We start from the raw sequence: 25,111 nt of genomic DNA, 5'->3' as shown, positions 1-25,111 counted from the left end.
GGGGGGAAGAAGAAGACGAAGAAGAGAGCACATGTTTCCATATCATCACGTTACAATTTGTTCTGTCGTGTGAGATATCTGTTTTGAAGAAATCGAAAGGAGTAGAGACTATTCTAACCGCCGCGTTCGGGTGCTTGTTTATTCAGCGAGGGGGCTGAGGGATTCATAGAAATCTAAAATGACAAGATGACATTTTAATTCAATGCATCGACTACTAAAAGGCATTGAACAAACTTTTACAGACCACACACTTAGGTCTGCATCAAACAACTGCATTTGATAGTATAAAAGAACCAATTTTATCCTGGGAAAGAAATTGAGATGTTAAACGTGAGCGTATCAGAATTAAATTACTCGAGTTGTATGAAATAAAAATGCACAATAGTATAATGAAGCCACGACCTCTCAGAGTATTCACACTTAAAAGCAATGTGGTTGGATACTTCTGCAATACTTGTGCGATCTGTATCTTTTTTTCAAATAGTGGACTGAGCTTGATAACGTGGAAGTTGTGGAAGTTTAGCGGTAGCTGGCCAAGATACAGTTTACAGTGACCAGGTTTTCAAACAAATGCAAACAACGTCTGTAAAATGCATGACTTCACTTTGCACTTTACCTGCAATTTGCAACCTCACCACTTACCATGGGGTAGGGCTGTTGGACAAAACTCGATGGACAGTACATGCTACAGTACAGTATCAGAGACAAGAACCAATCCCCAGTAAAGCGACAGCAGATACATTTGGTGTCTGTAGGTGGCGCTACACCACCTGGCACCACCCATGGGGACACCGCCCTGAATGGGACTGGACAGTGTCTCCATGGACACGAATTACATTACTCTGTCTCACAGTGAAATGAGCTAGATATACACACTGATATACACACGTTGTAAATATTTGTGATTTTATATCTTTTTATGTAAATATTTTTTTCAAAATGTCGCTTTACTTCTTCTCATAACTGTTTGCCTGATTTTTAGTAAAGAGTAACATTATGCTACAGTACCTATGGTACTACTATAGACCATGATACTAAAAGGTATCTTCTTTTAAACTTGATGAAAATAAATGTTTTGCCTGTGTTATTATTATTTGTTGTTATTGTTATTAAATTATGTCATATTATTATTATTATTACTAGATTGTGGTAATTGCATTTTATCTGTTACGGATATTTTTGTATTTGTTTTTTGTCAACAACTCTCCAGAAACACCTAAAATATAATGCTGTTAAATAAACACTCGCCTTCACCCACTGCACATCCACGTTGTGCCTGGAGAGCTCGCATTCGATGGACACCACGGTCCCTTCAGGAAACCTCTGGTCCCTCAGCTTTTTGACAATGGTCACCAGGGGTTCTGCAGAGGGACATAACGTAGAATTTGACTAAAAGGAACTGGGTTGAGTCAGTTTTTAACACTGCATGTAGACATGTTCATTATGTCAAAAAGAATACAAATAATAAAAATGATAATAATAACACATAAGAAAACTCCAAGGAATAATAATGTTAACAAAATGATGATATAAAGTAAAATAAAATAATTATAATCATAATAACAGCAATAATAATAATAATAATAATAATAATAATAATAACAGCAATAATGTCATAATAATAATAATAAAAACACTAATAATCCTAATCATATTAAACAATGTGAGGGGAAGCAATAGATACAAAATATAGAGTATTAGTCCAAATATAAATTATACCAAAATCCATTATGTTCTAATGTATGGTATGCCCCCAAAACCTTGCTCTCACCACCATCAAAATACTCTAGAAGCAATTTAGACAAAACCGACGGCTGACCTGTAACAAATGCGATACCTACTGTAAATTTTTTTAAGGGGGTTGGGGTCTCAGTTTGAATCCGGTTTGATTTAGGTTGGGAACCCCTGGTCTATTGGAGTATTATTAGCGGTGACGAGAAATTCAAACGTCCATTGAATTGAATTGAAGGTCAATAACAAGCTGCAGTACAGACACAAATACACCTTCACGGTCCAGGCACAGAGCTCTGTCCCCCAAGATGTATATATATATATATATATATATATATATATATATATAAATATACTGTATATACAGAATATGTGTCCCAAACAGAAGCCTATTCAGCTACCGTATGGGGAACTCCAATTTGTTGTGATGACATTTTCATCCAATTGTCATGCGCGGCGTTTCTCGGAGGGATGAGGCCGTACTGAGTGACCGGGCACGGAGCGGATTATCTTACAGCGTGAGGTTAAACCGGCGTCTGGCCCGGTGGAGCGGGGTCACGCTCGGCAATTTTGTCTTTGCAACGTGAGTCGCTGTGGAGGGGCGGCAGCAGGGGCAGGGCCTTCGCTCCTGCGGCGTTACAATAACCCAAACTGCAGCTGGCCAAGGCAGCACGTTACTCACAATCCGTTTGTTTGGGAGCGCATTTTCATGCGCATATGAGAGGGAAAAGTTATGACCATTCTAAGGGCCTGTGACTGACAAGGGTCCCCAAAGATTATTAGAACATTAGGTGGTGGGGTGGTGGGGCTTAATGTGATATATTTTCTTCGGGCCCAAATTCCATGGCGGCGCCCCTTGCGGTACAGACAATTGCCATTAAAAAAAAAAAGATTAACTGTGTGAAAAAAATGGCCAAATATACAAAAATAGCCGGATAAAAAATAGAAATAGTCAGATAAAAAACATAAATAGCCAGATAAAAAACATCAATAGCCGGATAAAGAATGAATAGCCAGATAAAAATATAAAAAGCCAGATAAAAACATAAATAGCCTTATAAAAACATAAATAGCCATATTTAAACATAAATAGCCAGATTAAAAAAAATAGCCAGATAAAAAAAAAAAATAGCCAGATATAAACATAAAAAACCAGTTAAAAACATAAATAGCCAGACAAAAAAAAAATAGCCAGATAATAAACAAACTAGCCGAATATACAATAAAAAGTCTGAAAATAAATAAGCAAATATTCAACAATAGCCAGACAATAAACCAAACTAGCCAGATTTAAAAAAAAAATAGCTGAATATACAATTCAGCATATTCATGAATATACAAAAAAAAGTCACATTTACAATAAAAAAGGCAGGTAAAAAAAGAACAAATAGCCGAACATACAATTAAAAGTCTGAAATATTTGTAAAATACACAAAAACAGACAGATAAAAGGCTAAAATACACAAACAATATACAAACATATACAGGATATACCAGATGTAATTGTATGCGCAGGATAAGTTCAGCTCAAAGGTGATATCTGGGGTAGCTGCAGGATGAATTAATATGTAGACAAGGATAACAATGGATGAGTGGTTCTTATAACTGTCTTATTACAAAATGATTATTGTCTATACTGTTATTACAGTATAATTACAAGATATTGCACAGTTATTACACAAGTTTGTGCGATAACCAAATAAAGTTGAATTTCATCAAACGTCAGCACCGGTGTCGGCAGCACAGCACACACACTGTGTGGAAATACACACTGTGGAAATACACACTATGGAAATACACACTGTGTGGAAATGCACACTGTGGAAATACACACTGTGGAAATACACACTCTGTGGAAATACGCATTGTCTGGAAATACACACTGTGTCTAAATACACACTGATTATTTTTGGCTACTCCGCACAATCCACACACCCCTCACCATCTTGTTTAAGGGCAGCATTGTGTCATGCATTTACATAAGTACCGCGCTAGGGTGAAATAATACCATCTATTATTATCTATTATCATCTATTATTATCTATTATCATCTATTATTATCTATGATCATCTATTATTATCTATTATCATCTATTATTATCTCTATCAGAATGTCACTTGTTGATATAGTTTTCGTGTTTATTTTTAGATTCATTGTTCATTCCCAAATGTTTCTGTATTATTTATATATTCAAAAATAAATAAAACTATTTATAGTTCATGATTTTTTGAGATTCATTGTAGATTTTCTGGGTTTTTTTTGAACATTTTTAGATTTCTTAGATGTTGACAATGTTTTTAAAGTTTATTGTATATTGCATTTTTTTTTGCTAATTTATAAGTTTATTTTGGTCTATTTTACTTTTTTTCAAGTATATTGTATATTGCTAATTAATCATGTTTATTACTTTACAATTACTGCAAATTCTATCTATCTATCTATCTATCTATCTATCTATCTATCTATCTATCTATCTATCTATCTGTCTATCTATCTATCTATCTATCTATCTATCTATCTATCTATCTATCTATCTATCTATCTATCTATCTATCTATCTATCTGTCTATCTATCTATCTATCTATCTATCTATCTGTCTATCTTTCTATCCATCCATCCATCCATGTGTATTTAATTCACATTTGCGTGACCCACCCTTGACGACGAGCCGGGCGGAGGTCTTCAGGTTCTCCACACAGAAGGTGAAGGTCCCGGTGTCGTCCAGCGCCAGGTTGGAGATGCTCAGGCTGTGGACCGGGCCCTTGGCACTGATTCTCCAGCGGCTCGACGGCTTCAGACGGATTCCGTTCCTCTGCCACGTGCCGGGGACGTTGGCGTGGGAGAGCTCCACCTCGAAAGACGCCGTCTCCCGCTCCGTGGTCCTCACGTCCGCCAGCCCCCGCTTGATCGTGACCTTTCGTGCTGCGGAGGGGGGGGGGGGGGATGTTATGGAAATGGTGTTAAGCCAAGAAAACCAAGGATTACCACATGGAAGTTATAGTAGAGATTGAGTAGAGAAAGGAACAGTGGGTGTAATAACCTCGTTCCAAATATTAGTTAGGTCCTGAAAATACCACTATATACAGTACGTTGTCATTTAGAATTTTGACGTAGGATCCGGTAATGGAAGAGAGAAGGAAGAAAGGTACTGTACTGCAGGGATGGGAGATATATCGTTTTAATATCAATATCATGAAATGAGACTAGATATTGGATTGGGATTTTGGGATTGATATTGGGATTATCGTAATATCGCGATATCGTTAAATGTTACATTATTATCACTACATTATTACATCAATGCAAATGTCCTGAACAGCTGTTCTAATCCACGCCTCTACCTGTGTGGTCATAATATCTGGATTACTAACGGTCATTTCTTGTGTGTAGATATCTTATATGGTCATTCACAAAATATTGCCAAATTATCGATATCGAGGTATTCGTCAACAACACACAAACGCTATGTTAAGGAGCGGTTCCAAAGCGGCCGCCGTCCGACTGTTTGGAACCGTGTTCCCGGTCTCAGTGGCAACGTGATGTCGCCCCCCGCTGCTCGACACACACACACACAGAACCACATAAGTGTGTCCCAAATCCTGGCGAAACCGCCCGCCGCCCAAGCACCCGTTGGCGTTGTCTCGCCTGTCATTCACTCGCGTTTGGCCGAGCCCTGGTTGAATAACACGCCCGGACGGTGGCAACGTGGACCGGCGGGTATTTCGGTTGTCCGAACGCAGGGCTTTACATGAAAGCCCGCTCTGAAACTGCCGACATTTTTTCATTTTATTCCAACGCCGATGGGGCATTCCTTACGGGGGAGGGGAAAAAAAAGGACTGTTTATTTTGGAGACACGATGACAACAACCTTAGTTTTGAAGGCCAGCGAGTAAATTTAGACGCAATGAGAAGAGATCCAAATTCATGGGAGGTGCCAACAGCGGCTCCCCAGTCCAGACTTTCCCCTTCCCGCCCGCGCGAGTGTTGAAAGGACAGCCCCTAACTCACCCCCGGGCCCACGGATCAGGGCGCGCAGACGCCTTCCAAGCATTCACAAAGAAAATATCTGTCTAAATAATCAAGAAGCATTATTTATAACGCTGCTTAGGGTGTAGGAGTGACCCTGAGTAAGAGCAGGGCGGTTGTCTGACCAGCACACCGTGGCATCAGGTGAAATTAGGCCTCTGCAGCGACTCTACAAGGGCCAACTTGGCATTGAGGCGTTTAATGGAATTACGGGTGAATCCCGCGTCAGTGCAGAACCCACGGCCTCAGGTTGAGTTTGGGAGGTTGCGGACCGGATCACCTGTTGGCGACCATCACGGTCCACCAGGAAGAAACACCGGAAGGACTGACAATGACATCAATGCTAGTGCTGATAATTAACTTTACCTACAAACGTATGAGAGAGAAAGAGGGAGAGGGGGGAGAGAGGGCATGTCTGAGAGAGAGAGAGAGGGAGGGAAAGAGAGAGAGAGAGAGAGAGAGAAGAGAGAGAGAGAGTGGGCGGTGCGAGGTGTGGGTGTGGTCGCCAACGGCAATGGCCAACAAACAACGAGGAGTGCAGACTCACGGTGCACGGCGAGCTGCGCCTGCGTGCGGTCGTGCAGGCTCTCGCAGCTGTAGCAGCCGCGGTCGGACACGGCGAGGCCGCGCACCGTCAGGCTGCGGCGGTGGCCCCGCCGCCGCACCACGTACTTGGGCCCCGGGTGGAGCAGCACGCCCTGCCTCATCCACTGCACCTCCCCCGCCTCCACGCTCACCTCCACCTCCAGGGTCACCTCGCCAAACTCCTCGCCGCTCACGGGCGCCATGCTCTGAGTGAACAGCACCTGTTGCTCTGGACCAAGCACACAGGAGGGTTAGTGGCGGCGTCAACGCCGGACGCTCCGTTTGGGATCTTAGTTCATTGGGTTTTGTTTGCGGTGTTTCAATAATTATGTCGTATATTGTTGAGAAACTTGACACATTTAGTAGCTTAGCATCCAGTATATCTGCTGCAATAAGTATTTTTCTGCCTGGCTACTGCATATATATATATATATATATATATATATATATATATATATATAATACTGTAAATGTATATGTATATACACAGTATATATGTATATATACAGTATGTATACAGTATATAGTATAGTATAGTACATATTCTGTATAGAGAGTGTAATGCTATAGCCATTTTGTTTCAACACCAAATTTGTACAGATTTCTTATATGTTTTTGCAAACTTGCACAATTTCCTCTCAATATTAATTATTGATACAGATGTTCATTGTGGATGGCCATTTTTTTCTCAATTTGTTTTAGTTTAATTTTTTTATTGTATATTGTCATTTTTATGCTATATTTTATTTACATCACTTTATGATTATTGTCTATTGTTTTGTTGCTTTATCTATCCATCCATCTATCAATCTATGTATATATCTATCAATCTATCTATGTATCCATGTATCTATCTATCTATCTATCTATCTATCTATCTATCTATGTATCTATGTATCTATCTATCAATCTATCATCTATCTATCTATCTATGTATCTATGTATCTATCTATCAATCTATCATCTATCTATTTCAGGTCTGACTATCTATCTCTCCATCCATCTATCCATCAACCATCTCTCTCAGCAGTGTTTACATGTGAGTTGGGACTGTAGGCCCCGCCTCCACCCGCGGTGCCCTCCACCCTCCACCCCCGGAGCCACTTGCCTCTGTCAGTTACCAGAGGAATTCTAACAGGAGAAGCTGCTAAGCGCTAACCGTCGAAGGCGCCTCTTCAACAATTTAAACTCGTCTAAAGGTCTCATTATTTGTCACATATACGCTGATGCTGCTCAAATGGTACACGCTCATAAAAAACAACGAAAAACAAACAAAACAAACTACTGTTTTCCTTCTCCTTGGCTTTCTAATTCGGCCCCTTTTTTGGAAATCGTCTTTAGAAGCTGGTCCTGGATGGAAAATGAACTTGAAACCTGAGGACTGGGGTTGGAGGCTCCCACTCAACTCAAACAGCCTCCCCGGTTGTCAAGTAATCAGCAGCAGGTCATTTCCGAGAGGTCCCACAGCATCAATATAGATCTCTTTGGGTCAGATATCCTAAAGTGAATGATGACTTGATATTTGGGGGGACGGAGTGACGACCCACCTTGGACCTGGAGGTTTGCCTCGGACAGCAGGCCCTCCGCATCCGCCGCCACCCGGGCGCTGTCCGAGACCTGGCAGTTGTGGACGCACAGCGTGTGGCACAGTCCGTTGCTTGAAACGACGAAACGCTCCTGGTTTGTCGCGACAGGCTGGCCGTCGAGACGCCACAGCAGCCGGGTGTCCTCGGGTGAAACCACGCACTTAAAGGTAGCGTCCTCGCCCTCACGCACTATGATGTTGTGGAGCTCAGCGATGAACTCCACCACACGGGGAGCTGAGGGCAGAAGGTTCCATTTAAGAAGTTTTCCGTCACTCAAAAAAAAAGAAAATTCTCCCTCTGGGACAACTTTAAAGAGTGTTTGCAGTAGGGAGAGAAGACCAATTTGCTCAATAAGAAGACTGCAATTGCGCTCTTCTTAATTTCTTATTTAACTTTGTGTCTAGAGGTGTAAAATATGGGTTCAGAAAGTAAAACTCAAGTCCTGGATTTTTAGTCGACCATGTGGATTTTGCTAATTAGCCACAACCCAGAAAGGGAATCAACTGGACCAGTGCATGGCTGGAGCAAAAACATTGAAACAGGACCTTCTGAACTTGGAATTTTCCACCTCTGCTCTTTAAACGTCCCAAACGTCCTCATCCCACAAAGTCTTCTGAACATAATAATAAGGGATTTTCTAAATGTCACAATTGTTCCCCTTCCAGCTGAACAGGCATGTTTTTCAAGCCCACACCTCACAATCTACTCCGCACCCGGGCGGCTTAATCTGACTCCCCTGTTCCACATTGGGGATTGTTTTACGGACAGGAACTCGGAGAGGTGCTCATGACACATAGGACGGGTTTCACCTTCTCTATTGGCGTTCTTTGGGTGTTTTCATTGAAAGCAAAGTACCATTTTGACGCAGTTGTACTGAAATAGGTCCACAAGAGCGATAGATAGATAAATATGCTTGGGTTGTTCTTCAACAGATGTACAACTGGGAGGACAAGTATATAACAGGCAGTATTTTGTGAAGTTTGTGGTATTCAAACCCATTTATATAGCTGATACACCATGACACATACTTGTCATGGTTGTCACAATGGAGATCTGTGGCATTTTCAATGCATTTTGCCACAATGCTTGTTCTTCGGAAGGTCCATATAGTGTTGAAGAGTCTGCTTCAAGCCTAACATCTCTAAAGACAACTGACAAAGACATTGGAAAAAGGGGAAGTCCTCAAAAAGGTCGACTGACTTAAAGGCCAGTAGACCTTTCTGTAGACCAGTAGACCTTTCTGTAGACCAGTAGACCCTTCTGTAGACCAGTAGACCTTTATGTAGATAAGTGGACATTTCTGTAGACCAGTAGACATTTCTGTAGACCAGAAGACCTTCCTGTAGATCAGTAAACCTTTCTGTAGACCAGAAGACCTTTCTGTAGACCAGAAGACCTTTCTGTATACCAGGAGACCTTTTGTATACCAAAATACCTTTCCGTAGACCAGAATACCTTTCTGTAGACCAGTAGACGCTTCTTCAGACCATTAGACCTTTCTGTATCCCAGAAGACCTTTCTGTAAACCAGTAGAGCTTTTTGTAGACCAGTATACCTTTCTGTAGACCAGAAGACCTTTATGTAGATCAGAATACCTTTCTGTAGACCAGAAGACCTTTCTGTAGACCAGTAGACCTTTCTTTAGAACAGGAGACCTTTCTGTATACGAGAAGACCTTTCTGTAGACAAGTATACATTTCTGTAGACCAGTAGATGTTTCTGTAGACCAGGAGACCTTCCTGTAGAACAGAAGGCCTTTTTATATAACAGAAGATCTTTCTGTAGACCAGTAGATCTTTCTGTAGACCAGTAGATCTTTCTGTAGACCAGTAGTCCTTTGTGTAGATCAGAAGACCTTTCTGTAGACCAGTAGAACTCTCGTAAACCAGTGGACCTTTCTGTAGACCAGAATACCTTTCTGTAGACCAGTAGGCCTTTCTTTGAAACAGTGGACCTTTTTTGGGACAACTGCTACAAAATGGTTCAGTGCTTTGGAAACCTTTAAGAGTCCCCTGACTTACCTTCTATCCTGACACTGGCCGAGGTTCGGTCATCTGTGGATTCACAGGCATACTCTCCAGCGTCCTCGTCCACCAGCTGGTGGATGGTGAAGCTCCTCTCTCGTCCTTGCGCCCTGATCGTGTGTCGTTGGCTCGGGGAGATCTCCCGGCCGTTCTTCAGCCACTGGACGTCTCCTTTGGGCTTAGTGACCTCGCATCGCAACGTCAGGCTGCCGCCCTTCAGTGCCACGGTGCTTTCCAGAGGTTTGGAGAAGCTCACTTTCATTTCTAAAGCATTAAAGTAGTATTTCAGTGGTAGCACTACAACTATCCGAGTAAATATCCAGAAGGTAGGGACCTTAATGGATCTCTTACCTTTGACCAACACGGTGAAACACATCTCGTCCGTGTTGACGTCACACACGTAGTCTCCGGCGTCTGTTAGCTGCAGAGGGTTTATGGTGAGGTTTTGGCTGGTGCCGTCGCTGGATATGTGAACATTGTCCTTGTCCAGCAGGCGGCCATCTTTCAGCCAGCGCACGTTAGCTGGGTCGCGGCTCACCACAGCGCAAAGAGTGACGCTCTCGTGTTCGAAGGCAGAGACGGTATTGCTTGCCTGCTTATTTACAAACTTAAGCGGTGGCTCTAAAAAAAAAAAAAGATTTATTTGAGAAAATCTTTGAAATAAATCTACTTGCTCAACTGAATCTTAATGGTACTAAAACAAACTGAATCAAACTCTACAAAAGCAAACATTAACTCAGAGACTCTCAACCTTGGGGTCTCGACCCCACGTGGGGTCACTTGATATGCAGATACTGTAGAGTCGGAGGACGTTCCTAAGGCTGATATTTTGATGTTTGATTGGAAAAAAATGCAGTTAAATGGGTTTTAAATTAAGTGTAATTTCAATATGATCCATTTGCATCCAAAAAACTTGCCAATGTGATGCTCACATTCACATATAACAGTTCCTAATTTGCAATGGGAATATCCAGTTTCGATCAGTGATGTCAGATTTGAACGTACTGTAAGAAAGATTCTCATTTAGCCTCAATCTGCCTCAAATGCATACATTACAATGGTGCTGGCTGTAAAATAACATTTGTTACCCTCTCTAATTACTGTAGTCATGAGATATTTGGGACCATAAAAATGGGGTCATGGCCAAAAATGACTGAGAACTCCTAGGTGAACGTTAATTATTACCTTGGACTTCGACAAACGTTATCATCTTGTCATCGACTGCGTCGCATGTGTACTTTCCAGAGTCGGACGGCCGGAGTCCGGACAGAACCAGCCGCCTGGCCACGTCGCGGCTGTCGGTTCTGATCCGGGCGTCAGACTCTAGCAAGTCGTCGTTCCAGAACCACCGGACTGTGGCGTTGGGCCGAGACACCTCACACTCCAGGATGAGGTCATCTCCCGCCACTAGGATGTGGTGCTCTGGGGAGCCTGAGTTCCCCACGATCTGCACAGGGGCCTCTGAGGGGACGCAACGCAACAAGTCCACTTTGAAAATGTAATTTAAAGTGCTTTGTGCAGGATATTAATGATAGATCATCGTCACCATACCGCTAAAGCATTTTTTGTGCATGATAATGACATAAAACCGTAAGGGCCCTCCGCTCAACCTAAATTATTAGATTTAATTTACAACTTTTTTTTGTCCATTTGGATAAAGTAGTCTGTTGTACATTATTCGATAACAACAATTATTTAGCGAAACAAGATGTAAAAAACCTTGAAACCAAAGGCAAAAAACCCTGCCATTGTATTAATCTTAGTCTCATTATTAGTTTCCTTTAATATGCTCATCGTAGTCTATGGCCCACTTTCATTATTTTAACAATTCAATGTTTTGTGGACCGTTTTTATGAGACTGTTAGTTAATTTCAAGCTTTAACAAATCTTGGTTGATCATTTGGGTTGATTCAAAAACATATTTTTTTAAATCTCATTTAACATTGGTTTTGTTGTGCTAAGTGGTGTAATTACCGTTAACAGTGATATAGAAGGCCATCTTATCGTCCACTGCATCACAGACATACTCTCCAGAGTCCTCCAGGCCGGCGTTGAGGACGACCAGTGACCGAAACGCTCCCTGCTCCTCGCAGCAAAACCTGGCGTTGTCGTCAACGAGCTGATGGTCTTTGTACCAGCTGACGGACGCGTTGAACCTGGACAGCTCGCACACCAGGATGATGTCGTCTGACACCAAAAACTGCTTTTCCGTGCTGGCGTCCGTTTTTCCCAGAATTTTCACCGGCAGTTCTGTAGTGAAAAAACAATAAAACTGTTACAGATCGTAGAGCACAACATGGAGATATGCATGTAAAAACCTTTATAATAACTAATTCTCGGGAGTTTTTCAAGACAAGTTCAACCAAATCAGCAGACTTTGGATGACAAAATTTTCCTTAAAATATTATTATAATACATTATTATGTACATCTCTACATGATTATATTGCGGAGAATTTCTGCTCGTTCAATCAAAAACTGCAAAAAGCATTTTTCAGGAGCTATCAATATCTGGTTTTAAGGAGTTTAAAGGGTACCTATTATAAAAAACTCACCTTTTTCATTTGGGAAATAAGACAACTCAGTCAATTTTTTGTGAGCTGTCTATTTCAGAAAACATGTGATCCAACAAGCCGTTCAGATTTGCTCCCTCTTCCTACGTCAAGTGGAGCACTTCCTATGTCTAATTAGCATTAGAACCGCCCCCATCTGAGTAACTCCACCCACTTCTGAAGCTGAGAGCTAATCATGGGAAGAGCTCTGTTGTTGGCTGCACAGACCTGCACAAATCTTTTAAAATAAAGAGGAATTAATACTAACTGTCTGTGACGAAACTGCAGACGAGGGAAATGTTAGTGTTTTAAAAAGAGTTCTGCTGGGGGTTTCTTTTGCCATTTTTGAGGCATACCTCCCATTTTCCCCCCAGGATTCTCCTTTATTTTTTAACCTTTCTAAAAAAATTCAAATAAAACAATAAGGTTGGCGGTGCACCGTGGGATCCACTGCGCATTTCTCCAAACAAGCCCCGTGTGTAACATGGTGATATAGAGAGCCCCCGGAATGGGGCGTGGGGAGAAGCAATTCACTTGCATTTGAAGTGACGCACACAGAACCAGCCCGTCGAGAACAGGATGGTACAGTATAGAGGGATGTTAGAATGGCTAGAATACATAATCTGAGTGGTGTATTCAGCAAAAAAAAACTTCAAAGACATTTGGGGACCTCACAGGCCGATGTTAACCTGTTGAAAAGGAGTACGATATGGGACCTTTAAGGACAGTGATCTTTAGTCAGATTCAGTACCTTTCACTTTAACCTGGAAGTCCATCACATCGTCCTTGGCATCGCAGATGTATTGCCCGCCGTCCTCCAGTGACAGGCAGTGGATGGTTATCTGTCGCAGGACGCCATCCTCCAGGATCGTCACATTTCTGGAATCTTCCACCTCTTCTCCGTTCTTCTTCCAGGTGACCTCAGCATTTGATCGAGATACCTCGCAGTCCAGGACCAAAGTCTCCCCGACGCATTTTTCTACGCCACTTACCATCTTCCTTGGACGCATAAAACGGACAGGGGGCTCTGTAGGTAAATACAATTGTTTGAAATACTTAATAATAATAATAATAATAATAATAATAATAATAATAATAATAATAATTTGATGGAGAACCGTGTGGCGGTTTTCAGAATAATATTCAGAAGGTGTCAACTGTGTCATCACAGACTGTCCTCACTTCAAGGACATTGTAGCTCATGGGATTGTGGCGGAGGAAACACCTTGGCCAACGTAGTTGTAGTTCCTACGGCTTCCTCTAGGGCTCTATTGTTAGTTCAAGTTCAAGAGATTAGGTGATTGCTCCCTAAAGTACCATACTATTGTTTAAGTACCTCTTAAGCTAGTGGTCAGCCTCAGCACAGCACCCAGGGCGTCATTGGTCCCAGGACCAACTCCAGTTCTAGAGCCATAACCTTGGTCAGGGGCATAAGTGTCTAACCCTAACATGCCTGTCCTCAGGGTGGGAGGCAACCAGAGATCATGCAAACTCCACAGAGAAAGACCCCAGTTGGGTTAAAACCCACAACCTTCTTGCTGTGACACGGCATTGCTAACCGTTGAGTCACGACGCCACCCAAGACGTTGAAATAAATATTTACCTGCTATATTTACGAAGAACGTCATGGAATCGTCGGCAGTGTCGCACACATATTCCGCGGAATCTTTGACAGTGGTCTCGGGTATAATGAGCCTCCTGTACACGCCGTCTACCTCAAGAAGGAGGTTGCTATTCTCCTCCACTTCCAGTCCATCTCGGTACCACCGCACAGTTGCGTTGGGTCGTGAGATCTCACAACTCAGAACCATCCTCTCAGAGGTCTGCTGGCACAACTCCATTTGGGACTGGCTTGGAGATACGATGTGCACGGGGGGTTCTGAAAGAACGGAAGCAAAGTGAGTATCCAGTGTATACAAAACATCCGCTGTTCATTGCTTGGCGCTTCTCACATGCAATGCCTGACGTTAAATGCAAGTCAAAGCCTCAATTCATTTTCAAAGTCTGCAAGAGCATTGCAAATGCATTGCAACCAGTCCAATTATTCTAAAACCCCAAAAATATCTACATCAAAATATAGCTGCTTAGTATATCCCTTGCGGAACACTTAAGAGCAGCAAATGCCATTTAAGTAAACATGCTCTAAAGGGATAGCAACAGCAATTAGCCCCAATATAAATGTACCTGTGATTTTTAGGTGAAAGAATATTGAATCATCTGCTGTATCACAGACATACTCCCCAGAATCATCCACGCCGCTGCTAAGAATCTTAAGTCTTCGATAGGGGCCTTCGATCTTGAGCTTTATATTTTCGCTGTCCTGCAACTTTTGACCGTCCTTATACCAGTTTACTACCGCATTGGGACGGGACAGTTCGCAGCTGAGGATGATCTCGTCTGGAACGTGGCGGTCAAGATGGACATCCTCTTTGGGGTACACTATTGTCACTGGGGGTTCTTCAGAGAGAAGCGCAAAATATTGAGACACACTGACAACATGGAATCATAGTGGTTCATGAGTAAGCACAAACATAAGTCAAGAATGTGACTTGTTACCTCGTATGTTAACCTTGAACATTAAAGCGCAGTCTCCGGCACGGCATGTGTACGTCCCCGTGTCCGACAGTTGAGCAGAATGGATTGTCAGAATTCTTGCGGTGTCGTCCGCTCGCATTGTAATGTTGTCGCTCATTTGCATTTCAACTCCGTCCATGTACCACTGGACGATTGCATCGGCCCTCGACACCTCACAGGAGAGAACAAGCTGCTCTCGTTCCACGACACTTTTGAAACACTCCTCTTCCGGGATACTGACAAATGTTACCGCTGGTGCTGCAGAAGACAGTATACAAAAGAAATAAGCGGTATTGGTAGTGAAAGGAAGATTCTTTTGTCTTTTTTGCTCACACACCAGAGTTTACGGCCAAGGTTGTGCAAGTTAGACATGCTGGTCGCAAGGCCAGGGTATCGTCTAGGTAGCGTTATCATTTCTACAGCACAAACAACAGTGAAAGTGAGAAGATTATTACAAACATAAGCACTTTCATGGAGTGAAAGTGAGTTCAGATCTGTCAAAGAGACTTGTACATACCACGTACAATCCATTTGCCCTCTAACAGCATCATAAAATGTTAAGCATTTACCTGGAAAGCGTCCAAACATGTAAAGATGACAAGAAATTTCAAAAGGAAAAGTTCATTTGCGATGAACGTTACAATGTTCAGCGACAGCAGCAGCAATGCTTTCTACGTATTTGTGACTGAGATGGAAATTGTCAGCTCCTTAAAGTTTAGATGGACACGCTCATGCCTCGCAGAGCAAATGGGGTCACAAAGGACATGTTATTAGTTGCAGCTAAAAGTTGGCATCTGTGAAAAATCTTTGCGTGTCACCTTTCACCTCCACATAGCCATCGTTGAAATCGAAACCGTCTTGAGTTTTACAATTGTACACCCCAGAGCACAAAGACGGAGCCGGCTGCATAACCAGTGTCCTCTTTTTGTCCTCTGATTGGATGTTTAGTCCAAACTTTGGCAGAGGCTTTATTCCGTCCTCATAGCGGCAGGCCTGGCTTATGCAATCTTTGATCTCGGCCATCTGCCGTATGTTGGGGATGCCTGCCTCAAGACACTTGATCCTCTCAACCTCTGGAACAGCTGAGGGCCAGACTGGAGCTATAGGTATTTCAGTTTCAGTTACAGCAACATAAAAAACAGAGATATGATCGGCTTACATTGACATGCAATGATTCAGTAACAAATTGAGATGATTTATGCATGTATAGGTGGAACACTGTGAAGGAAGGCAATTACTGCACAGCAGACTGAGGTTATGTAAAGGTTTTGAGGTTTGCAGCATGTGTGCGGTCACTTTGTTACTTTAAGTATTTATGTTCTAAGACAGTTGAGCTATAAGTTGTTGTTTTTCCAAAAATTTAATGTCTAATTTATATGCGCTTATACCAGTGTCAGTTTTGGGTTTAATTGAAAAAGGTTTGATAAAACGTGAGTACATGATTCTCGTGTTATGAGGGGGGAACTTTGCAAATCTCTGTTTTCCTTTCTCCTTCCCATGATTAAGTTAGTCAATTTTAGCTGATGCATCACTAAATAGGCATCCTATATTCCTAAGCTTTGATTAAAAAAGCCTTAATTGAAATAAACCCATTTCAGACATTTCTTTAAGCTGTCTAACTTATGTCTGCGGTGCTTAGACAACATTGTGTGTGTGTGTGTGTGTGTGTGTGTGTGTGTGTGTGTGTGTGTATGTGTGTGTGTGTGTGTGTGTTAAAAGTTTTCTCAAACTGCCAACCATTATCTCAAGCAAGTTTGTGATTTTGACAAAACTCAAAATACTGAAGATCACCTGCCACATCCACCTTGAATTCTATACGGTCATCTGCAGCTTCGCAGCTGTATACACCCGAGTGCCTGACTTCTGCCGACTGGATGACCACTGCCCTCTGTGCTCCTTTCGACTGGATGTTGAGGTCAAGGTCGTTCTGCTGATGCAGTTGAACATCGTCTTTGTACCAATTGACCTCCAATGCAGGTTCCGAGACCTCGCACTGCAGCACAACCAGGCAGCCCGCTTCAACCAATTTGTTTCTTGAATCTCCAGGAAGCACTGAAAGTGTCACCGGTTTGGCTGGAAAAAGGGGTAGGATGGGGGGGGGTCAAATATTTGACAACAGTATTGTCCGACAATCATTAAGCCTGTAGCCACCTTTGTGCACATACAGAAATGTGTATGTGCCCAATCGACTTAGATATTGTCTTTTAACACAGTGTTATTAAACTTTAGCCCCTTTTCCACTGCAGGAACCATTGCATGAACCAGGAACTTAATTCTAGGTACTTACTTATGGAAACTTATGGAGGCTCATTTCCACAGGAAGAACTTAGTTCGGAAACCTTCATTCCACTTAAATAGTTCCTGGTCCCAAGTGAGGTGGTACTTTGGTGGAACCATTGGGGTGGAGTTTGTAGTTCTGATTGGTCAAACCAATCAGCCATTTTTAAATGTAAATAACAGATTCAAGACTCACTGCTGGCTCATAGTACTTGCATAACCCCGCTGCTTCACTAGAGAATAGAAACCCAGAACCCGAAATACAATGACCAATTGACCAACCACTAAGTTGAAATGACTTGTCAAACCTTCTGAAGGGTTCTGATTTGAATAATCTCTACGGCTCCTATGTGCAGTGGGAAAAACAACCAAGAACTCTTTCAGGGCCTGCTGAGGTTCCTGTTTAAGAAGCTTCTGGGCCTTAACGGTTCCTCATTGTGGAAAAGCGGCTTTTCATTCAGAGGCTACCAAGATTAGCTAAGGTAAGTTCATGTGGAGAGTGGTTTAGGAGGTATCTTTTGGTCAAAAGGGGAATTGCTGTCAACCTGATGTTTACCCTCCACTTCAAACATCAATGAGCACAAAATCACCTTGGACCTCCACCTGGAATGTCACAACATCCTCAGCAAGACAACAGCTGTAGAGGCCAGAGTCAGAGACCTTAGCGGAATGGATCATTAGCTTCCGGAAATTGCCGTCTCTTTTCATATCAAGACCAGTTTTGGAAAAGAGCTCCACGCCATCTTTACACCAGGAAACCTGAGCAGTGTGGTCTCCAAGCTCACACTGAAGAGTAATCGGAGAACCAATCGAAATTCCCTTATATTTTTCAGACAACGGGATTGGCATAATCTTCGGCGATCGGCCTAGAAGATATCGGAAAGTTTTCAATACAGTAAAATGCAGGTCTGGTTGCTCAGTTATGCATTTCATGAGTTAATTTGGCTTATACGGTATGTATATATATATATATATATATATATATATATATATATATTATTATATATATATATAATCTCAATAATAAGATAGGACAGAAAGGTAGAAATTAATCACCTTTGATGCCCACTGTAAATGTGACGGAGTCATCTGCCGTTGAACATTCATAGGTGCCGGCATGTGTTTTATCGGCTGATTGGATGAACAGACTCCTGATGAGGCCGTCTGACTTTGCTTCTACTCCAGGTTGGGGGAGAAGCTCAGACCCTTCCTTGTACCAGCCGACAAGGGTGGCAGGATCATGAGAGAGTTCACACTGGAGGACAATTGGAGACCCTTCGTGGACAGATTTGCGTCTCTCCGTCTCTGGAAGCTCCGAGAACTTCACAGGCTGAGCTATAGGTTTCAATGATTGCAAAAACAATGCTTGTGTGAATTTCACAAATTGCTTTTAACCGCCTTTAGCTCAACTTCAAAGAGTTCAAGATAGTTAAGTTAAACTGTTGGACAGAATGACACACACGTAGACACAAGAGACCTAACACAACAAACAGCTGGATTTAACAAAAGAAAGAAATCGCAAGAATCAAGTTAGACAAGGAACAAAGGTTTGACAGATGAAAGATAGTGAGTTATGAAGAAAAGAACATCAAAGAAGCTGGGAGATTCAGTAAAATTAGTGCCCTAAGTGAAAAATATGATCTTAATTCAAAGGCCTTCCAAAGACACAATACATTACATGCACAAATCAACATGTTTTCAAAGTCCTGATGTCCTATCCTAAAACATTTCACATTCAATTGTTGTAAAACCTATGAAAGCGGAACAATGAAGGAACCATCTTTGGTTAGATGATTAGCCAAACAGAAATAAACACCAGCTTTCTCAAACGCCAGTTAGTTGCCAGCGCCAAAAACAAAATTAGCTTGTGCAAGGCATCTGAGCGTCACCTTTCACTTCCACGGTGAACTGGATTTCATCATCCTTTGTCTCACAGCGGTAAACCCCCGCGTGACAGCGCTCTGCCGCCTGGACAAGCAGACTCCTCAAATGTCCATCTGACTGGGTGTCTACTCCACTTTGAGGGAGCAGCTTTGCTCCATCTTTGTACCAGAACACTTGTCCCGTTGGGTCTGAGAGCTCGCACTGCAGAGTGACAGGGCAGCCTGCCTCAACTGATTTGTTCTGATCAGCCTCAGATAAAGCCGAAAACTTCAGAAGGCGGGCTGAAGGGTTGAATATAAGACATATGATTAATTAGGGAAACAGATGTCATTTTTGTGATGTCAATTAATGTAAAGCACAATACTTAGGCTTGATGGGTAGGTAGGTGGGTAAGTAGGTAGGTATGTATGGAGGTAGGTAAGTTCAATTTGTTTCAAATTATCAGGAACTTCAAAACAGCTAAAACCATCTCTTTTCAAGCTTTAAATCTCTTTAAATCTTCTTTTGTAGAAGTTTTTAAACCAGGGACTGAAAATAATAGAGTGCCATATAGTATTATCTGTAGCATCAGAAGGGTCATAAGAACTTAGAGGTCAGGCTTTAGTCCCATTTTTTGTATTTGAAACATAAAAAGCCTTTAAAGTCTGGACCTTTTTCTTTTGATGCCACACATCCACTAAATACTAATTATCCGACTACAAATGTATTCTTGATTTCATTGTCTTCAGTCCGAAAACAGTCTAATTACCTGTTTGTGGCTACTCAAAGATACAGTGAACAAAGTTATCTATAATCCACTCAAAAAAAGTTAACATGAAGAAAAGCTCATCACCTTTAACGTCCACCAGAAACTGCATAGCGTCGTCAGTTGTTTCGCAGCTGTAAACCCCTGCATGAGACAGCAGCGCTGACTCGAAAGCGAGGGTCCGCATCGAGCCCTCCGACAGCCTCGACTGCCCATGTGTGTCAAGCAGCTTTATCCCATCCTTGTACCAAGTAACTTCAGCTTTAGGATCTGAAATCTCACAACGCAGTACTATGGGCTCACCGACTTCATAGGACTTGTTCCTCTCAGCCTCGCAACAAGGTGTTGTGATTCTCACTGGCATAGCTGGTGTCGTTTGAGGTGACATCAAGAGAGAATTGCATCACTATTATTGGCAATGACAACTATACATATATGTATTCCAATAAGCATAGAGCAAACTCTCACAACTTAGATTAGTCATGCCAATACCTATGATGAGGTTAATTAGGTCCTACAAAATAGCTTTGTCTTGGTATGCATATACTGTATGTGATATTAGTGATAACATCGCATTCAAGTTAGACTTGTCAAAATATAAATTATTTTGTAAAATGTCATAAGCCACCCATACTTCAAATTTTTATATTAACTAAATGTAGGTCTTTGTTTTTTAGTATTAATGAAATCACACACGTAAATGTAGAAATTGTCAAAATGTCAAGGATTGTCAGAAGCAATCCCTTGATTTTACACAATGTCAACATTGTGCCCATCCATTCTCTTGTTTGATACTGATAACGGTTAAAATCACCTTTAAAATCCACCTTAAGTGCAATGACATTGTCATCCCAGTGACTTTCACATGCCCTTGACAGATAGACCTCCTCTGATTGGTCAGTAGACATCTGCCTAGCATTAGATGGCTCTGAATAGGCAGGGGATTTTTGCACAGAAGTAATTGTGCTTTTTAATTGGTCCTCTGGTCCCCCCATGGTGTGGTAAATCCTTCCCGCTTGAACTGCTGTCGACTCGATGGAGTAATATAGCTCTTCTGATTGGATTGGTACAATTTGCCTTTTGTGATGCAAGTCCTGTAATTCCACAGCTGCAGTCAACAGCAAGTCATGGAGCTCTCCTGATGGGAAAGTTGCCTGCAGAGAACTATGTACCTCCTCTTGTTGAAGCGACATTATATCCCTGGAGTGTCTGAGCTCTTCAGTTTGGTGAGATGTCCTTTGTAAGGTGTTACAGAGCTCCTCTGATTGGACAGTTACAGACTGCATGGAGTTACGGAGCTCTTCGGATTGGACATTTACAGGCTGTAAGTAGTTACAGAGCTCTTCCGATTGGACAATCATCGATTGTATGGAGTTACAGTGCTCCTCCGATTGGACAATTACAGGCTGTAAGGGGTTACAAAGCTCCTCCGATTGGACAGTTACAGGCTGTAAGGTGCTAAAGAGCTCTCCCGATTGGACAGTTACTGGCTGCAAGGGGCTAAAGAGCTCTTCCGATTGGACAGTTACAGGCTGTAAGGGGCTACAGTGCTCCTCCGATTGGACAGTTACAGGCTGTAAGGTGCTAAAGAGCTCTTCCGATTGGACAGTTACAGGCTGTAAGGGGCTAAAGAGCTCCTCCGATTGGACAGTTACAGGCTGTAAGGGGCTACAGTGCTCCTCCGATTGGACAGTTTCAGGCTGTAAGGGGCTACATAGCTCCTCCGATTGGACAGTTTCAGGCTGTAATGGGCTACATAGCTCCTCCGATTGGACAGTTTCAGGCTGTAAGGGGCTACATAGCTCCTCCGATTGGACAGTTTCAGGCTGTAAGGGGCTACAGTGCTCCTCCGATTGGACAGTTTCAGGCTGTAAGGGGCTACATAGCTCCTCCGATTGGACAGTTACAGGCTGTAAGGGGCTACATATCTCCTCCGATTGGACAGTTACAGGCTGTAAGGGGCTACAAAGCTCCTCAGATTGGACAGTTACAGGCTGTAAGGGGCCACATTGTTCCTCCGATTGGACAGTTTCAGGCAGTAAAGGGCTACATAGCTCCTCCGATTGGACAGTTACAGGCTGTAAGGGGTTACAGAGCTCCTCTGATTGGACAGTTACAAGCTGTAAGGGGCTACAGAGCTCCTCTGATTGGACTGTTTCAGGCTGTAAGGGGCTACAAAGCTCCTCCGATTGGACAGTTTCAGGCTGTAAGGGGCTACATAGCTCCTCCGATTGGACAGTTACTGGCTGTAAGGGGCTACAAAGCTCCTCCGATTGGACAGTTTCAGGCTGTAAGGGGCTACATAGCTCCTCCGATTGGACAGTTACTGGCTGTAAGGGGCTACATTGCTCCTCAGATTGGACAGATTCAGGCTGTAAGGGGCTACATTGCTCCTCAGATTGGACAGTTTCAGGCTGTAAGGGGCTACAGAGCTCCTCTGATTGGACAGTTACAGGCCGTAAGGGGCTACAGTGCTCCTCTGAATGGACAGTTATAGGCTGTAAGGGGCTACATTGCTCCTCTAATTCGACAGTTACAGGCTGTAAGGGGCTACATAGCTCCTCTGATTGGACAGTTACGGGCTGTAAGGGGCTGTTGCAGAGCTCCTCTGATTGGACAGTTACAGACTGTAAGGTATTACAGAGCGCTTCTGAATTGCCAAGCTCTGTTGATTGGTCGCAGGACCATTCCAACTGGACTGGAGTCGATTTTAAAGAGTCACACAGCTTCTCTGATTGGATAAATGCAGAATGTTGGACATTGTGGAGCTCCTCTGATTGGATAGTTGCAGTCTGTTGGGTGTTACAAAAGTGCTGTGATTGGACAATAAAAGGGTGTAAAGAGTCACACATCTCTTGTGATTGGACAGTTGCAGTCTGTATGGAGTCATTTGAATGGAGATGTATAATCTTGGAGGGACTACAGAGCTCATGCAATGGGACAGTTGAAGACTGTAGGTAGCTACTGGGCTCCAATTGGTTGGAGGCAATTTGCTTAGAATTATAAAATTCATGTAATTGGAGAGTCGTTTTATGGAGGTAATTGGAAAATTCATCAGGGATAACTTGCTCCATGCAGTGATCGAGTTCCTCAGTTTTTGCTTCTGTATGCTGTATAGATTGATGGTGCTGATCCGATGGTACATTCATGTGATAAGCGTCATAGCAATCTAGAAGATGAACCATTTCTGCTTGTTGACAGCCGGAGAGCTCTTCTGTGTGAGCAATTGCAATTTGTCCACTGTTACGTTGATATGTTGCACAAACAGTTGGCATTTTCCTGGAATGTTCTTCATATGCGTGAGGTTCTCTCCTGTTTCTGAAGATCACAGAGTTTGGATTTGAAGACACGTGGCCTTCAATTGGAGCCTCTTCAATGGACTTCACTGGGCCCTTCTCAGTCTCTCGGTCAGGTGAGTGTCTTGGCGTTGTAGCTAAAGGCATTGTGATGTACACAGAGAAAGTTTTTCAGTTGTTGTTTGCCTCAATAGTTCTTCTCACAAAATCACTGCACATCATCGTGGGTTAGCATGAAGGAGTTATGGGATAATCCATTGCAAAGACAATATTTAAGAAGTGCGACCAACCGTGGTCTGAGATTTATTACAAGCATTCCTCTAATCACTGCCACAGCCTCTCAATGTTGTAATAGTGTAAATACTACTGGCTCACTTATTCTTTAAAGAATTCCATTGAATTCACATTTTTTCTCCTTTTTGGTCATAGTTCATTGTCAATGCAACGGGGAGACGTTTGGGCCAGTATATGAGAGGATCTGTTGATGAACAAGACACAAGATGGGCTTGAAGAGTACAGAACCGCTTGTTATAAGCAAGCAAGCAAAGATGGCTGTTAAAATGAAGAATGACGTGAACAACAAAACACATATGTTAGTATGAAGAATGGCTGCTCACAAAACACACTAATGTGTGATTTAAAGCTAAAAACTGCAGGAAATGATATGAGGTCGAGAGTGACCAAAAGCACGTTCAAAAATTGAAAACAGATGGATCATACAGTAGATGCCTTAGAGAAACTGATCATGAAATGCACCACTTTTGTTAGTGGTATGTATGTTCTGGGTTAAAATGGATGACTTTAATGTTGAAATACATTTTTTCACCTTCGATATCCATAGTGCTTTGGGCAGACTGATGGGCTACCTCGCCACTCTCATCACCAGAGTGACACTTCTCTGCTGTTTGGACAAAGCCAAAAAGGAAAACAATGAGCTTTGTGAAAGCTTCTATAATGTAGCTAAATTCTTTTGACGGATTCATGATAAAAAAAAAACACCTTTATTGTCCACATGAAATGGCACATTGGCTGTTTTTTCACAGCCAAACCCGCCCTCGCAGGATAAGCCATCTGATAGGGGGGGCAAAGTTTGTCTGCTGCTCTCTGATTGGCTGTCATGTTCCTTTTGTGGGTAGATTGGTGTTCCATCCTTGTACCAACAGGCTTTGGCAATGGGATCTGAAATCTCAAACTGCCGAACGATTGGGCAGATGGCTTCGATAGACTTGGTCTCCTCAACTTCAGGACCAAGCAGATGTGATGTAGTTGGAGCTACAAGTGATCATTGGAATTCATGTATGTTATTTTCAATACTTTCAAATGGCTTTTAAGAGATTGTTTTGAATACATCAAAAATGATAGCTTTATACAGTAAGAACAATTAAGAGGCCAATCAAAAATGTGCTCAATCTAAATACACAACAATTTATGTAAAGAAAAAATCACCTTGATTTTGTGCAATTAACTGGGCAACATCATCTGCTGTAGCACAATAGTATGCCCCAGAGTTGCAGGGGTGAGTTGGTTCGATAACAAGAGTCATCTTCAAGGTTCCCATTTCAAAGTCGGACTCAATTTTTAAATCCTGTTCTTTATCCTTCTGCCATGACATGTGCACGGCAGAGTCTGACCTTTCACAGGGAAGATCCATGGGACAGCTTTCTTCACTCAACTCACTCTTCACCACCTCTGGTGATGGCACCAATGGCAACGGTGGAGCTAAACACGAGTGTTCACATATATAATTGTGAACCTTAAAGTGGCTAGCTACTCTTTGGTTAAGAAAGGGGTTATAATGTTTTAAGGGGTTATACGTTTTTTGTAAATCAA

General features: G+C 42.4%; 1 protein-coding gene across 6 annotated transcripts in view; it reads right to left on the bottom strand.

Moving 5' to 3' along the window:
- obsl1b (obscurin like cytoskeletal adaptor 1b) overlaps positions 1-25,111 on the bottom strand; it is a 46,505-nt gene that overhangs the window by 12,796 nt on the left and 8,598 nt on the right. For 2 of the 6 annotated variants that reach the window (XM_080019142.1, XM_080019144.1), the window contains exons 11-31: positions 24,728-25,000; positions 24,281-24,553; positions 24,108-24,182; positions 20,073-20,351; positions 19,246-19,521; positions 18,413-18,691; positions 17,947-18,222; positions 16,871-17,152; positions 15,898-16,179; positions 15,062-15,337; positions 14,690-14,962; positions 14,109-14,384; positions 13,257-13,532; positions 11,929-12,204; positions 11,140-11,415; positions 10,306-10,575; positions 9,952-10,218; positions 7,892-8,164; positions 6,307-6,573; positions 4,389-4,655; positions 1,249-1,361 (exon numbers count right to left, since the gene is read on the bottom strand). In XM_080019142.1, the coding sequence (XP_079875268.1) occupies positions 1,249-1,361; positions 4,389-4,655; positions 6,307-6,573; positions 7,892-8,164; positions 9,952-10,218; positions 10,306-10,575; positions 11,140-11,415; positions 11,929-12,204; positions 13,257-13,532; positions 14,109-14,384; positions 14,690-14,962; positions 15,062-15,337; positions 15,898-16,179; positions 16,871-17,152; positions 17,947-18,222; positions 18,413-18,691; positions 19,246-19,521; positions 20,073-20,351; positions 24,108-24,182; positions 24,281-24,553; positions 24,728-25,000 (5,405 nt within the window). The remainder of the gene's footprint in view (positions 1-1,248; positions 1,362-4,388; positions 4,656-6,306; positions 6,574-7,891; positions 8,165-9,951; positions 10,219-10,305; positions 10,576-11,139; positions 11,416-11,928; positions 12,205-13,256; positions 13,533-14,108; positions 14,385-14,689; positions 14,963-15,061; positions 15,338-15,897; positions 16,180-16,870; positions 17,153-17,946; positions 18,223-18,412; positions 18,692-19,245; positions 19,522-20,072; positions 20,352-24,107; positions 24,183-24,280; positions 24,554-24,727; positions 25,001-25,111) is intronic. The other 4 variants (XM_080019143.1, XM_080019146.1, XM_080019145.1 and 1 more) reach the window with 4 other exon arrangements.

Source organism: Zeus faber (genome assembly GCF_960531495.2).
Source record: "Zeus faber genome assembly, chromosome: 18".
NCBI lineage: Eukaryota > Metazoa > Chordata > Actinopteri > Zeiformes > Zeidae > Zeus > Zeus faber.
Note: the sequence above shows the minus strand (reverse complement) of the source record. Positions and strands in the feature narration are given on the sequence as shown.